This window comes from Vidua chalybeata, chromosome 19, assembly GCF_026979565.1.
Source record: "Vidua chalybeata isolate OUT-0048 chromosome 19, bVidCha1 merged haplotype, whole genome shotgun sequence".
Lineage (NCBI taxonomy): Eukaryota > Metazoa > Chordata > Aves > Passeriformes > Viduidae > Vidua > Vidua chalybeata.
The window spans coordinates 9,233,160-9,249,466 of NC_071548.1; the positions used below are offsets into that span (position 1 = coordinate 9,233,160).

Genomic DNA, 16,307 nt, shown 5'->3' on the forward strand with positions numbered 1-16,307 from the left:
CCAGCACCCACCACAAAGCCACCGTGGGACGCCGAGTCCCTTCTTGGAGGACGGCTCAGAGAATCCACCTGGCTATGTCGTGGTCCTGGTGACATCCTTGTCACACACCCTGCATGGGCTCCAAGGCGTGACCCAGCCCTCTCCTCACAGAACCACAGCCAAGCTGCGCTTTCACCATCCGGGGAAAATCAGAGCAACACTCCCAGCCAACTCTTTTCCTTTAATTTTTTTAATCCGAGGTGCCTAAAGCGAGGTGTTGAAACGCATGTTGAGTGCACCTCGTTTGGCAGGGGACCAAGCCCACATGGCCTGGGTTTGTGAAGTCCTGAGCACAGCCTCGGTGTGTGCTCAGCATCTCCCAAAAGCCTCGCACCGCCGCGCTTTGATCCCGCGCCAGCCTTCCGAGCTGCGTGTCTAATTTAAGGTGCTTGGGTTGGAAAATGTTGACAATTATTGTTACTCTAAAATTAAATCAGTGCTTAATTATCAAAATTGATGGTAACTTAGAGTGGCATTTTCAAGAGAGCCTCAGGGAGTCAGAAGGAGATTTTCAAAGGCGGTTGAATGTCTCAGGGCTATGTCTCCCTCTTCGTACCTGCACTTTCCTACTGACTGCTCCTGCTTCAGCACCTTTTTAAGGCCACCCGAGTTGTGCTGAGCTCTCTACCGAGATGCTACAAGGTGGACCTGAAACCATGAGCACAGACCAAAACCTCCAGCCCACCAAATGCACTTGGCTAATTCACAGCGAAAAATCAATTGGCTTTGGGTGCCTAATTCTCCTATAATCCTTTAGATAATCCCAGCTTTAGGCTTTCAGATACCGATAAAAAACCAAACAAACCCCACAATACAAGAAATTTGTGCAAATAGAATAGGAAACCAACATATATTTCATATAACTTTCAGATACTCTGAACTTGATACGAAGTAGGTTGAGGACAATAGCAATAAAACATTGCTCAAGAGAGAGTAAAGGCACAAGACCGTGAAGCCCGAGGCTGAGAACAGAGTTTCGTAATTAAGTAGCCTCCAGACAACAATTGTCCTAGGCAGGCATTGCTCAAGGACCCAGCCATTATTGCTTTCATTATAATTTTTCAGGAGAGGATCTTTTTCTGGCCTGGCTCCACCTTCATTCAAAGCTCCCAGTGGCCCCAGCCACTAATGAGAAAGCGTTGATTGAGAAATGCTAACGAAGCCTGCACAGACACGGCGTGAGGGGTGGCTGTGGAGCAGGCACGTGGCACTGGGGGTCCAGAGCAGGGCTGGTGAAAGAGGTGACACCAGGCAGGGACATCAAACACCACATCTGGCATGGAGAAATGGAGAGAGGGAGGTCACGGCTGGTGGCCGGTGCACCCCAAGGTGCTCGGGCTGCCACTGCCAAGACTGGGGGGGGTCACTTGCTGGTTCCTGCTTGTCTTGTCCATCAAATCAGTGGAAAATGTGCTGACAGGAAAGGCTTCCCAAAGAAAACAGAGCCAACTCAGAGAAAATCCTGATAAACACTATATTGCAACTAAATAACCTTCGTTTTTAAACTCATTACAACATGGGAGGTGTAGTTTTTACTCGGTGCATTTCACAGACCCAGATGGCATCTCCCATGGAAGCCTGGGCAAGTGGAGGAGCACACAGTGGCTGAGCTGTGGCAGTGTCACCCATCCATGTCACACCACCATGTCCATTCACTACAGATCGCTGCTGCATCCCAGAATTCCCACATTCTGGGGTTTGGCTGAAACTGGCCCTGGAATTTCAGCTTTGCTATAGAGGGGAGGAAAAAAGCATGAATCAGAAACTCCCCTCTGCTTGTAGAACATTTTGATTTCCCATCAAAACTCCAATTTGACTGCAAAGATCCAGCTGATCGTCGTTCCCCCAGCTGGTGCTGAGTGCACCCCACTGGAATGGCAGGATTAACTCCCTGACGTTACCCTGAGCATGACCGTGCCTGTCTGCACTTAACTGCTGACCTATCTTAAACATCCCACTAATTAATATGCTGAACCAAGGTCGTGTTCCAACACGGTCTCATTTTCCAGTGAAGGGAAGAGCCAAGAAGGATTAGGAACAAATGGGAACAGCCCGAGATGCTGCCTCGCACCCCGAGCCACGGCGGGTCATTGCTCCTCCACCTCAGAGCCCTCCATGCACGAACCCAGAGGACCAGGAGGGGCCCCTGTGCCAGCTAATTCCTGCCTAAACAGTAATCCCAAATCGTGGCAGCGAAGCCAGGGCTCAGCTACTCACTCCTGCTCCAGCTGCTCTGATCTTTGGCCAGTTATCAGCACCTGGATGCTCAGGGAAGAGGGAGGTGATCCAAGGAGGTAACAAAGGAATAAAGTTCTCCTTGTTCCTGTAAAAATGCTGGACAGGCTGTCTGGGCTGGGTCAGGGCACAGCCCAGCTCCTGGGGAGCCTCCTCAGCTGCTGGAAACCCCGGCCCTGGGGAGCACGGGCTCATCCCATGGAGGGCTGGCCCCATCCCATAGGGGGGGCTGGCTGCAGTGACACCCCCTCTTGCACTATCATTGTTACTCAATCTTTTTTCTCAGCTCGTTATATGGAGGAACAGAGTCAAACACAGTAGAGAAAATCTCTTGGCTCTACATGATCCCAATCCCTCTGAAAGGAGCAGGGTGGCCAAGCACACTCCCCTGTGACCTCTGCTCCTGACACACACGGGGAATTTTATCTCCCAGGGGACCAGGAGTGACCCAGGCAAAGGCTGCACCCCACGGTGCCAGCAGCCCCAGAGCTGGACAAAACCCACCTCAGAACCTCCCCAAACCCAGGCAAACCTTCCAGGGGGAGGATCTGCTTTCTTAACCCTTGAGGGAAGGAGAGAACAGCACTACTAAAAGCCAGCCTACCCAGGGGAGCAGTGCCTGGAGCCACAGGACCCCTCCCAGCCCCATCTCACCTCCAGGAAGGGAGGTCAGTGCAGCAACATTTTCCCCCAGCCAGACCAGAGTCATGGGCTGATGAAGAGGAATCAGATTTTTTTAAGGCTTTAATTAATTTTCTGCTCTGCCTAAGATACAGGGTCCTCTCCAGGGTCTCCTCTTGATGGTTTCCCCCAGCACCATCCCTCATAGCAGATCTTCCCTTTTTCTCCCTCCAGCAGGTTTAGGAGAGAAGGCAGATAACAGGAGAGCAACTCCTCATGTTTTACCCATTCCTGTAACATATTGCCCCAAAACCCCTCCAGGACATACTGGGGCACACTGGTCCTAATGGGAACTTCTCCTCACTCTGATCCACGACCCAACACCAAATCTCCCACCTCAGGCGTGCCTGGGAAGGAGCAGGGGACGATGCCAGGCTCCTGCAGCACATCCCCCTGTCGCGGAGGGGAGCCAGGGCTGGGTGAAATCCGGATCCCCCCGGAATGGCAGGGGGGGAGCAGAGGCACGCCGCCCCTCGCGAGGCCACGGCGAGGTTTTGTGACTCCGGAGAGTTGGCAAATCCCCGGATAAAAGGGAAAATATGTTCATAATAAATAAGACTGAAGTAACACGTTGCGAAATATTTACTCCCTCGGAAAGGCGGCTGTTTGCTTTCAGTGGAGCTGCATCTGATCCTCTGCCAAGCGGGGCCGAGCGCCTGGAAAAGAGACTTTGCTGTGGTCAGCCAGGGAGAACCAGGTGCCCAGAAAGTGCAGGGACTGTGTGTGCACAGGCACACGTGAGCAGGGGAAGATGGGCACAGTCCCCAGGGTCCCCAGCTCCTGAGAGCCCCACAAACAGAGCAGAGCCAGCCTGGAGCTGAAGCCAGTTTTAATGCAGCTAATCAGATGTCAGCGTAGAGACTGAAGGAAGGAGAATAGAGGGGAGAAAAAAGAAAGAGGTGTTGATAAAATACTTGTTAGAAAGAAAATTGGATTAGTGGTGCCATTCTGGCCATGAAGTTCTTTGAGCCAGAGAAAAGAAATAATAATCTTGTTCCTTTTTTCCCCCCTCCGTCTCTCTGCAGCCCACTGAAGGCCTCACAGCCAAAACATCAGTCCTTCTAATCTTATTTTCTTTTTTCTAGCATGTATTTTATTAACCCCTTTTCTCATTTAACTGCTATGAATAGCTCAGTGGGTAACATCCTTCTTAGAAAGTGAAAACCTCCTTGGAGATGCGGTGCAAGGAGAGAAATGCAGACAAACTTCCAGCTCCTGCACTCAGAAGAAAAGCCCCCTCTGTAATCCCGTCTGGTGAATCCCAGCATTGTACCCCAAGGTAACTGCCAGCTCCAGGTCCTCTCTGTGGAGCAGGAACAATCAGGGAATTTATCTGGACATGCCAGGAGATTGCTCCAGCTCTATAAACTCTGAGGATGTGGAGCAGAGATTAGAAAATAAATAAATGCCCATTCTGCTTCTTGGGAAAGTGTCTGCATGTGTGTGTGCATCCAGCACCCTAAAGTCAAGTCAGGCAGCTGAATCACCTTCTCATAGCTTCCCTCGAAATCACCTTTCCTTTACAGCTTCCCTCACCAGCTCTCAGTCACGTACAGTGAAATTCCCAGTGTGGACCGGGATGCTTGTGGGAGTGAGCCCAGCACTCACTGGGCCAGGATGTCCTGCTGCTGGCACAGGGCTCCAGGCTTTATCCCACCAGCCCAAAGCAAGGCTGGATTTCTCCTCTCACACCCATGGCAGGATCTGGTGCTCCAAGTTAGACATGGGATGTCTGGAAGCTCGGGACCAGCCTTCCCCCTGCGCAGCAGCGATATCAATGTGGCCAAAAGGGGAGAAAAACCATAATTAAAACATCAAATCCAAGGGAGACAGTCCTGCCCTGAGCTGCTGTAAGTGGGAACAGAGATTTGGCCTCTCCATAAAGAAAATAGCAGCCCCAGCGAGCCTGGCTGCTGCCTCCTTCCCTGTGAGCAGCAAACCTTCCTGGGAGAGGAGCGGGATCCAGCCCCGCACGATATTGGTGTGTTATTTTCCTTGACAGCTGTGGTGCATAGTGGTAAGTGCATGTTTAATTCATTCACAATTTATGGTGTAATGAGAACAATGAATGTGTCTGAGGGAATAATTGCTTCACGGCAGGGATGCTGGAGAGTTCAAGTTGGTTGGCACCTGGACTTTGAATCGGGGCTGGCGGGGATTGGCTCCGGCAGCCCCACAATAGCCCCGATAACAAAGCTGTGGGGATGGGGAGGGGGTTCAAAGTCACCCCGGCCGAGCTGCAGCAGCCTCTCGATGGCAGTGGCTGGATCCCAGCCCCGTTAGACCCGTCTGGCCCCAGTTACCGGGCACCCAGTGAGGTTTGTGCATGTGGGAGCTGCTTTTCCAACCCGTGTTTACAAGGGAATTCTGCTGCGCTGCAAATCCGCGTCCCCGGAAAAGCAGCGCTTCCCCCACCTCCCTCTAGGACCTTTTCACGGCTTGGTCCTGGCAGTGTCTGCCAAACCCTCCTTTTGTTGGGGGTGTGGAGAGGGGGTTGACCCTTTCCAGTGTCCTCAGCAGCCACATGGAGTTTCAGAGGCCTCAGAGGTCAAGAGCATCCATATGGAGGGCCCAGGAGCTCCGTGCATCTCCCAGCTGTCCCCACGGCAGCTGTGCTTGCAGCCCCCAAACAAAGCTCATTAGGGGGCTCGTTAGGACACTCAGGGGGTGCTCCGAGCTGTCCTGGAAGAGCCCTGGAATCACACCACTCCCAGGAGAAGGCTCCACATATGAACGGCTCCCATCCATCAGACTGGGAGCAGGGAGATCCCGTTATCCATCATGGGCTCTCTCCCACACCACTGAGTGGGGCAAGATTTTGAGTGAACAACAAAGAGGTGCTGACAATTCATCCCTCAAACCTTGGTCCATGCAGGGACGTCTGCAGCAACCCTATCCACAGCTCCCAGCAGAAATGCCAAACTGATTTCTCAAACAGATGTGCCAAAGCACGAGCAACAAGTCTTCCATGCCTCAAATCCACCCCAAGGAGATCAACAATCAAGATGGGGCTCTTGGACTCAGCATCAGCTCTGGGGGGAACAGGCTGTGAAGAACTGTGAGACTCAGATGCTGTTGTTAATTATTACACCATTATATTGGGGAGCTGTGCTAGAGACCATCAGCACTCGAGCTTTTCCATACATGGACTGTGCAGGATGGAGCTGGGTCCCTGTTCTCCTTCTCCAGATGGGAATGCCACGTGCTGGGGATGGGTTTGCCTTGGACAGCTTTCAGAGATGCTGAGCTGAGAGCCCTGCTACACATTAACTCCCATGCAGGGCTCAACAAGATGTTTTGAACACGTATGCAACTCTTGGGACTAAACGGAGACTGCTTTTAGCTGGGGCAACATCTGTGTACGAGCAGATGTGGGCCAAGCTGGTGCAAATCACTGCAAGGGCTTTTCTTTAGGGACTGAAGGCTTTTTTCCATGGGGTTAAGTGGTTTAGGTGCATAAATTGGAAGGACGCCTAAATAAGATTAAAAATATCAAGGATTTAGGCTGCTGTGTCCCCTCAAAAATCTCCTACCTATCCCCATGATGGAAGCAGCCACAGCTGGGAGTGGAAGACAGAGCTTAGGAGCAGACAGAAACACGAATTTGTAGTCCTGACAGAGAGCCTTGTTTTATCCCATCTACTCTGAGGTCAAGCACGATGTTCTGTCAAGCCACGCGCGGAGGAAAACGCGGTTTGGCAGCGGCGCCTCGCTCGCGGAACCGCGTTAAACGCGGCACGGCCCCGCGGGCCGAGGCTGCTTCCAGAGCAGAGGCTGCCAGCCCCGCTTCCATCTGTGCTCAGGAACGTCCATGCTGGATGCTACCTTTTGGTTTCTTTTTTTTTTTTTTTTTCTGTTGAGGCTGGGATTGAAGGTTTTTAAGATTTTAAGACGGTATTTTGTGTTTAGATCTAAATGTTTATTTTTTTCTTATCTATGTTATAGTCTGACAGGTAGTGAGTTTTGTAGTATTTTACTAACAAGTTACAAAATGGTTAACTATTTTTCTTTATAAGGTCTTTTAAGGTTAAACTATTTAATTAAGAAATGACACAAATTATTTTTACTTTTAACTTAATAACTAATTACTTGAAGTCCGCAATATGGACTTTTTTGTTTAATTACAAAATACTACTTAAACTCATGAAGAAGGACTAGCTTTTATTTTAAAACTTCTGTCTTGTTCTCTATATATTACGATATTCTAAAACTTCAAACTCTTAAGTTTTTTACCTTGTGATATTACACACTTCTAATTAAACTACACACTTGTAATCTTAGCATTATTAATCAATATTGGAAGTTTCTCTATGGTTTTAGGTCAAGTGTAGTGTTCTTTTGGGGGTTAGAGTCTGTTAGTACAGAAAGTTTAAAAATTTTAGCATCTAGAACCCCAATGCATCCAGGAGGCAGCACAGCTGTAAATACACCACTCCTCCTTCCCCACTGTAATGCTCTGCCTTGTCACTGCTTTCCCTGGAGCTGCTTTGCCCTGACACTGCTCTGCCTGGCAGGGAAAACAGACCCGGGTGCTTCAAGAGGGACCAACCACGTCTTCACCTGTCCATGGGCAAGAAAAGGTTAAACGCAGCGGTGCCTGCAGATGCAAAGTGTGAATTAGACTGGGGTTCGCACCTTCTCCCCCTGCTCCATCCTCCCCCCGGAGCTCATCCCCATCCCCATCTCAGCCCAGATGACAGGTCAGGATACAAATAAACCCACCCATAATTGCACATCGTTAATTACCGAGGGTGTTTGGGTTTCTTGGAGAACATTAACTTGTGAAGACGCTCAATCAAAGAGCCCTTGGGGCATCCAAATCAAGGCAAAGCATCAAACCCCAAGCGCTGTTTTGAAAACACGGCTTCAAATGCGAGGAAAGGAAAGGCTTTCCCCCCTGCCCGCCCGGAGGAGAACAGCCCGGGAAGGCTCCCGGCTCCCAGGCAAGGGCAAAGGCTGTGACCTCGGGGTACCACATCTGCAGGAGCCTCCGGGGACTGCCAGCATGCTGCCAGCGTGATTCCGGCAAGGCTTTAGCCACAGCCACTCACGGAGCTGTTTCCTCCGCTGGATTTTCCCTCTGGTTCTCCCAAGCCCAACTTTCTGTGCCCAAGCAGGACAGCTCTGAGTTTGGCCCTGCACAGAACTGGTTTCCACCAGCCTGGGAACAATTAGGAGAAGAATCAACTTAGGGAGAAAAGAAAAAAAATTGTGACTGATAACTGCAACCTCTGGTTTGCAGAATATTTTTGGCTACACCAACCTCTGTATAATATGTAACTATATACATATATATTATAGTATGTATAATATATAACTACTAATGTATAATTATGCTTTCATAATGATGGAACAGTATTGCAGGTGAGGTGTGCAAAGAGGGAGTGAAAACAGCAAAAAAGTGACATCAAAACATAATAATCACAAATTAAAAAGAGAAGGTAATTAACATCAAATTCAGGGGAGGAATTTCTGATCACAATCAGGAACAATGTAAAAGAGGACTTCAGTAATATTTGGGTAGTAGTTCTTTTTCTAATAGAGATGTTCTTTTTCAGCCAAACCCACTGGATTTGAAGCAGAAAGTTAATTCAGGGAAATTTTAAGAACAGTGTCCCTAGGCCACTTCCAAGTCCCTTTTAGTCTTCAGATCTCTAAATAGAAGTTTCTAAGCATCCATGCAGCTATTTCACAGCTTTGCACTCATATGGGTACACGTACCTTTACTTGGAAATGGCTGTTATATGAAAAAAAGAAAAATAAAGATCCAGAGAGATCTGCTCACATCATTGAGAAAGCTTCTGGGTGTTGCACAAATTTAAAAATATTATTTCAGTTTACGTTTGGCATTTCTCACTCTCCTGTACCTTACACTGACCATGCTCCTGGAAACAGCCCCATGGGCCAAACCCAGCATCTTCTGCCAACACAGCACAGAGGGACCACCAAGCACTTCCCATCCGTTCTCCTACAGGATTCCCACAACAGCATTTATTTTCCAAAGTGACACCAAAAACCACGTTGATATTAAAAAGCTCAAGCCCAGCAAAGCTCCGCTCTTCGTCCACGAGGATAAAAGTGCAGTGGCCGGGGAGGGAGGGCTCCCTGAGGGGCCCAGTGCTCACCTGCTCCAGGTGCTGACACCCTGAGGGGACACCTGCTGAGGTGGCACCACACCAAGTCCCCCAAGGGCTGGATCCTGCACAAGGCTCAGCATCACGGGCCAGCTGAGCACAGTCACAACATCTCCTGCATCTATCCTAAAATATGGGTTTGCACTGCCTGGAGAGAAAGGAGCAGCCCTCACTAGGAATATGTGAAAGGAAGTCATTTACAGCCCTTCCTGCATCCACCAGAGAGGTTAGGTGTGCTGATTCCAGCATACCCCAATGAAAAACCAAAAAACAAGCCCACTCCACACAGAAAGCAGCACAGAAACCCCACCAGCTTATCAGGGGTAAGAACTTCAGTCGTCCTTTGTGGAACTGAGGTTTGCACCAGCCTTTCTACAGTCACCCAACAGCAAAGCTGGAGCTGCTGACACCAAGGGCTGGACAGGCAGCTCACAAGGTGCTGAATGATTTTTCAGGCAGGAAGCTGGTGCAGATACAGTTGGACTCAATGATCTTCAAGTTCTTCTCCAACCTAAAAGACTCTGTTTGTACAGCAGTGCTGTTTAGAGAAGGAACTTCCAGGGAGACATTTGGGAGCATGAACCAGCTCAGGTATGAGCTGCACTAAAGGCAGGAGCCACCCATCCATCCTGGCTGTGGGGCTCAAGGCCCAGGAGGTCCCAATTTATCAGCACATCCAAGGATGGGGATAGGCCTGAACTGAAGGGCAGGCTCAAGGTTAAGTGTTTGCAAATGGGATTTATTGAGTTAGGCAAAGGTTCAGGTGGGAAGTGCCTCTCTGGGAAGGGGCTGGGTTGTCCTGCAGCTTTTTGTCCATAATCTCTGGCTGTGCTGGGGCAGGGTGTGGGGTGGGAGCTGGACCCTGGTGCAGGTACCTTACCATGCCCATTATTTATATTTCAAACTGCAGCAAAGCAGCCCAGTGGTGCTGGAAGAACCACACCAAAGGTCTGAACAAAGGCACTGGAGCAGCACAGGGCCACCAACCTGTGCTGGAGCAAACCTCAGATTGTGGGGCTGCTTCCAGGATCTCCTCAGCAGAGCAGCAGAGTTCTCATTCAGAGTTTTCACTGCAGATTCAGATCTACACTGAAATTAGTCAGTGACCTCATCCAGCAAGGATGAACAAACAAGAAGATGACAAGCAAGTGTCGCTAAGTCTCAGAAGATGTAACATCATTCCTGAGCACAATTAAACACAGCCTTGCAAACATCCAGGCTCTGACTGATCATGAAATCCAAATGGGGTCATCTGCCTCCTTAGGTCTGCTTTTCCACCACCCTCAGATGTTCAGTGAGAGTCTGGCTGTATGAAAAATGACTCTATAAAATTTAGGTGAGAGATTTAAATGGGCTCTGAATTTGAAGGAGTCAGTCACACTGAGAAATCCCTCTCTAAAACCACTTCCTCTGGGAGAAGAGTGTTCAGCTGTGGTCCTGAGACTGACTGCCACATCTTCAGTGCCATGTGACACACCTGAGCCCGTGCCAGCTAGACCTCACTGAACAAGTCCTGCACCCCCAGCATTTCCCAGCACTCCTCAGTGAAGAGCCAAGGTGGTCTTATATCCTTGATTTCAGCCCAGGACCACTTCTACCAACAGATTTCTGATGGATTCTAGGGCTAGAGTTTTAATGAATTCCTTGAATCCTTTATTTGGGCAAAACTGGACAAATTTAACCTGCGTGTAAGCTTGAGACAACAAGAGAATTCACAACCTTCAACAAGAGGACTCACAACCTTCTGTTGAAAAGATGGTCAGCTCTGCCTGGTACTAAACTTTGATATGAGGTTTTAATGGGAGAAGAACGAGATTCCTAAAGTATAAATCTGTTTAATAGATTTTATAAAGGTGCAAGTATTGTTACAACTTCACTGTCCAGCTGAGATAAAGGTGTTCCTTTACTTTGCTCATTCTACCAACACACATTTCCTTGTTTTCAGCCCTGATACTGAGTCTGAATCATGTGTTGCCATATTTAAAGCTCATCTCCATTCCCACTAAGCTGTATGTCCATGGAGCACTTGAAGCAAACAGGCTTTTGGGACCCAGCTCTGCAGATAAAATTGCTTTAGAGAGCTGCCCAAAGGGGTCTCAGCTCTAAATCCTCCTTGTGGGAAGGTGAGCTCTGTGTCCACCTTCCCAAGAGTCTGCTGAAAATACTGCCTTGAATAATGGACATATCTGGGTTGAAAGGAAAATTAAAGTTACCTATTAGAAGATGGAGCACTACCAGGAAAGAAAACATCTCTTCTCCCAAGGACGCCTGAAAGGAAGCAAAGCTCTTATGACCTGTAGCCATAAATTTAAATTTCATAAAGCAAAGCTCTTATGACCTGAAGCCAACTATCCCACAGTTCATGGGATAAAGGGATGAAAAGAGATTGGGATTAGGGATGGCAGAACAAGGGCACGACACAGTCTCCACTCTTTTTGTTCCCTGGTTCTCTGTCAGTGAAGGAGAGATCAGTTGTGGCAGCAAATGGTAAATAAATGATATTGTATCCAGGGGTTTGCCTTATTTACATTATGACAAATGCCAGATAACACCACAGAGCTGCTCAGTCACTATGTGTAAGTGCTACAAACTGCTCCCACATGCAGCACACTCCCTCCTCTCACACAAGACACGTTTTTGCAGGATCAGACCTTCATTCAGTTCTTTCAATGCTTTTTCACATTTTTTTTTTCCAATTTAGGGAGGAAAAGTTTTATTTAATTATAATATTTCTTTCTTTTTTGTGATTTGAATTGACCAACTGCATATCTTGCCCTGGCTTTATCAAAGAAGCCACCAGTACCAGAGCACATCTAATTTTAAGAGGGCTTTAGTAGGCAGACTTAAAATTGATCATGCATTTTAGTTTCAGTAACTTGCAATTTCTGCATGCTTTGATAGAGCACTTTAAAGAACAAGTCTTTAATGACAAAGGCTTAAAGGAAATGACCTTTCTGAAGAAAATATCAAAGCTTGGAAAAGATAGCTCCTTGGAAAAAAAAAGGCTGAATTAAAATGACCTTGTGTTCTGAAACTTCTTCATACAATATCTGACATCTTACTTTTCCTTTGTACCCTCCAAATGGGACCAAGTATAATTTAGCAGTGTGGTGCCTCCAGTTCATTCTTTGATTTGGGGAGGACTTTCAGTGCATTAAGAGAATTTTAGAAAAATCAGATCCTATAGAGATTCTCTATCAAGACATCTCAGTGTCAGGATCAAAGCTGGGCGTGTTTTCCAGAAAATTCAATAAATATTTTCTTCTAATCACTATAAAATATTTTTCTTTTTCTGTGCAGCAAAATAATTTCTCAGTTTGAAACCACCACAGTCAGGAGAGATTTGGGCAAGCACCAGGAGTACCTGCTGTCCCCAGCACAATTAAAGCTCTGTTGCAGACACAAGCAGAAGGAGGGACCTTGTATCCCTTTTCTTCCAGCTGGGCCAAAAAGGAGCATTTTTGTTCCATGTAACACAAGAACTGTGAGTGGCACTGAAATAAAGTGTCACCTTGATAAAGGTCACCTCCCTTGGTACTGGTGAAAAATGCTACTGTGACTTTTTTTGGTGGGGGGGTTATAGAGGGTGAAACAATCTTCTGTCACAGAGCAAAATTGGTGAATTAAATATAAATATAAAAATAAATATAAAATAGAAACAAGGTTGTAATCACACTGAAGCTGGTTTGGCCAGAGCTTGTTTAGGGACAACGAAGCCAACTCCTGGCAGCTGGCAATTCCTTACCAAGTGGGGGAAAGAGAGGCAGAGAGCGAGAAATAACCGTGGAAATATTTCTAATCCTCCAGTTTGGACTCTAATTCTTACTTGTCACAAAAATGATCAATGTTAACAACTACAAGAGAATTCCACTCAAACTTACATTTAAGTTCTTACAAGGTTCATAAGCAGCTTCAAAGTGGTCCTCAAGCTGCATTTGATGCTGGAGAGAGTTTCACAAGAGTTTTGAAACCCCCTGATTGACCAACATGTACTTTTCTCAAACTGCTTTATGACCATCAGTGACATCAGCAACCCAATTCCACCAAAAAGAAGGAAATTCAGGAATTCAAGTGGAGACAAGAGTGTCCATGTTTCTTTATGGATGCACACCCTTTCCTGCTGTTAAAAGCACTGAACCCACACAGATTTAATGGAAAAACACAAGCAGAGAAGCAGAATCAAAGATGCCTCATTTCCCTCAGGCATGAGAGGAGCTGTCACTGTCCCCACCTCTGCCATTTGGACACGGGGCCATGCCCAGTGGGAACATCCCAGTGCCCACAGCCTGTTCCTCCTGCACAGCCCAGCCACCACTGCCCTGCACCTTTCGGGGTAAAAACATCTGCCTGCCCACAGCTAGCTCAATGCATCCCAACAATTCCTGCTCCTACATCTCCCTCTTCCCCCAGGCCAGGCTTTGTGGCACCTGCCACAGCACCTCCTCCTTTATCAGAGGAGCTTTATCTGTAATTAGAAGAATCACTTGTTGATTCAAGGAAGGTGGAACACCTGCCCAGGCCCTGACAGGGCTGACAACCAGCAAAGCAGCCAGAGCCAGAGCCGGGGTTTGGCACGGAGCTGCCAGGAGGAGGGGTGGATGGAGCCAGCCTGCCAAAGCCTCTCCTCCTTGATCTTGGTGCCAGGAGCAGATAAGAGCCCAGCTGGTGAGCTGGGACTTGGCGGCACAGCCGCCTCCACCACGGCACTCAGGGGACAGGGAGCCTCCAAATCCTGCCCAGGCTGTGGCACGGGAGTACTGGTGACACCGTGGTGAGGCAGGAGAGGGGGCCATCCCCACCAGCAGGGTCTCTCTGGTGCTGCCAGGGCCACAGCTGGACTTGGAACAGGAATTTCTGGCCCCTTCTCAAGCACTGTGTCTTGATCCCAACACCACCGGCGGGATGTGCCCAGGAACAACAAAGCCAGATCTAAATGCAAACATTCCAAAGTTCCAGTGGAAGGCCATGGAGATACCAGCACTGTGCCATGGCTGGGAGGCAGGGCCAGCTCTGGGAGCTGACCACGTCCTTCAGCTTCCCATTGCCGCTCAGACCTCAGCCCAGAAAACCCTCTGGAATTTGCTCAGACTTCCCGGGACCGGCGCATGGCCACGTGGCACCAAGGCTGTCTCACCCGTGACTCTTTTCCAACAACACCCATGGCTCTGTTATCAGCCCATGAGGAAAGAATTCCCTGTGCCTGGAGTATCCAACCCCACTGACAGCCAGAGCTGCCTGCAGTGCCACCACGGTGCTCTTATCCTTGTGCCAAATCATCCCTTGAAACACAGCACACTTTACAAAACCACACAAAACTCCCCTGGCTACTCAGGTGAGTGAGATGCTCAAGCAGGACAATAATGTGAAAACAAAAAGATAAGAAAATAATAATATTTTAATATTATGTAAACACATGGACACAGAAGAATGTCAAAATATGTTAAAATATCTTGGACAATAATAATGGAAAATGGGGTTTTCTTCATGTTTAAGAGTGAAAAAAATGGTATTGGAAAGGAGTAACAAAATATTGGTAGAGCAAAGCTTACTTGCTCAGTAAGCAAGCTCAGCATGGCGTCAAACCATGTATCAAAAGCAAAAATCTGTAATAAAAAAATGATAAAAAATAATGGAAGGAAGATACAACAAAATCCATGATGGCATGAGCCATGAATATGCATTTTCATGAAGTTCATTTTTTTGTGCTAACAAAAGAACCACTAATCTTTACATTACAATTTACAAGAGCCAAATCTTCAAACCTATTCAAAGCAGTCCATTTGGCAATCACGGAGATCCCACCGATTCATCAGCTACCTGGAAAGGAAGAGACTTTTGTCAGTTATACCTAATTATTTTTACTATAAAACACAGCAGGCTGAAACAGGGCTGGGCCCAGTGGGCAGTGGGTCTGGAACTTTCTATTTATCTAACAGAGTTACCTATGCTGGACTTATTACCAAAGATCTATGACATTTTCAGTTTCCAGTTAGCTTTAGCTAATTCCTGTCAACAAATAATTCAGGATTAATATTTTCACCAACTCTCACACTGCTAACCTTCTCACAGTTGCTTAAATATCTCACAAAGGCTGACACAGTTTTTACGAGCACACATTCCTAGCTGCAGAAACCCTCATGTGAGATATGAAACACCATCAATGTCTATAAATACAGTAAAGATGGAGTGGCTTCCCTAGGAAGTTTCCTTGTACTCACCTCTCCACGTGAATCACTTACTCTAAAGGCACAGCCAGGCTTTTTATGGCTGCACCACTTGCCATAATTTATATTGGAGGGTGTAAACGTCTCAAAAAAAAAGCGCTCAGGCTCGTGGAGATCCGGTCCTTTGAAGATGGGATCTGTAATATTCTGCCTTGCATCATTGTTTTCCATCTTTAAAGGAGGTGGCATCACCGCAGAGCCGCAGCTGTGCAGGAGCCGCCTCACCCTCGACACGCAGGCGAAGCCCAGACTTGCAAAGCACCTGCAGCTTCTCTAATCTCCTCTAGCAGTACTGACTAAGCACTGGGGAAAGCTTCTCAGATGCTTGTTTACTGACAATAAGGAGGTTTTCAAACTGCACCCATGTTGGAGGGTTTGAATTATGCCTTAAAACTTCAAGAACTGGGGCCCACAGGTGTGAAATGGTACAAATTGATCAAAGATAATCCCGTACTTTTTGGCGTGGTAGGCGTTCAGGTCTTCCTGGAGGACTCTTTTCTGCAGAAAACTTACCTGTAAAATACATCCCACATGAAAACAGGGTACAAAATTCCAATCAATATATTTGCACTCATTTCATAAAAGGAATTTTTCTGGTCTCTCCTGCCTAAATAAAATGCAGTAACACTTTAGCTGCGTAGAAGAATTAATATTTAATAGAAGATTGTTCTCTTGGCTTTCCTGGCTCTGCTCTGGCTGTGCACTCTTCACTCCTTCAGGAACAGAGTCAAACCAGTTGACAAACCCAGCTGGTGGCACCATCTGGGTTGTGCAAGGGCTCGGGAGCTCCCGTTCTCCTGGCAGCTCCCATGGGATTCCTGTGCTTGGTCCCTGCACTTCTGCTCTTGTGATGGAGGTACTCACCTGTTCCCAAGGGTATGAGAGCTAATGCTCATTAACACACTGCATCCCCTGTTGGCCTTCTCTCCAGGAGCAGACAATCAGGCAGCAAATCCTTTATATTTAGCAACACGTTTAGAAAACTTCACCCAAG

The 16,307-nt window shown here is 47.6% G+C and overlaps 1 protein-coding gene across 5 annotated transcripts in view; it reads right to left on the bottom strand.

The window, feature by feature from the left end:
- Positions 1-14,466: 14,466 nt before the first annotated feature.
- Positions 14,467-16,307, bottom strand: part of CEP112 (centrosomal protein 112) — a 158,266-nt gene continuing 156,425 nt past the window's right edge. For 4 of the 5 annotated variants that reach the window (XM_053960179.1, XM_053960177.1, XM_053960175.1 and 1 more), the window contains exons 26-27: positions 15,768-15,826; positions 14,467-14,906 (exon numbers count right to left, since the gene is read on the bottom strand). In XM_053960179.1, coding sequence (XP_053816154.1) covers positions 14,903-14,906; positions 15,768-15,826 — 63 coding nt within the window. In that variant the 3' untranslated portion in view covers positions 14,467-14,902. The remainder of the gene's footprint in view (positions 14,907-15,767; positions 15,827-16,307) is intronic. The other variant, XM_053960180.1, reaches the window with a different exon arrangement.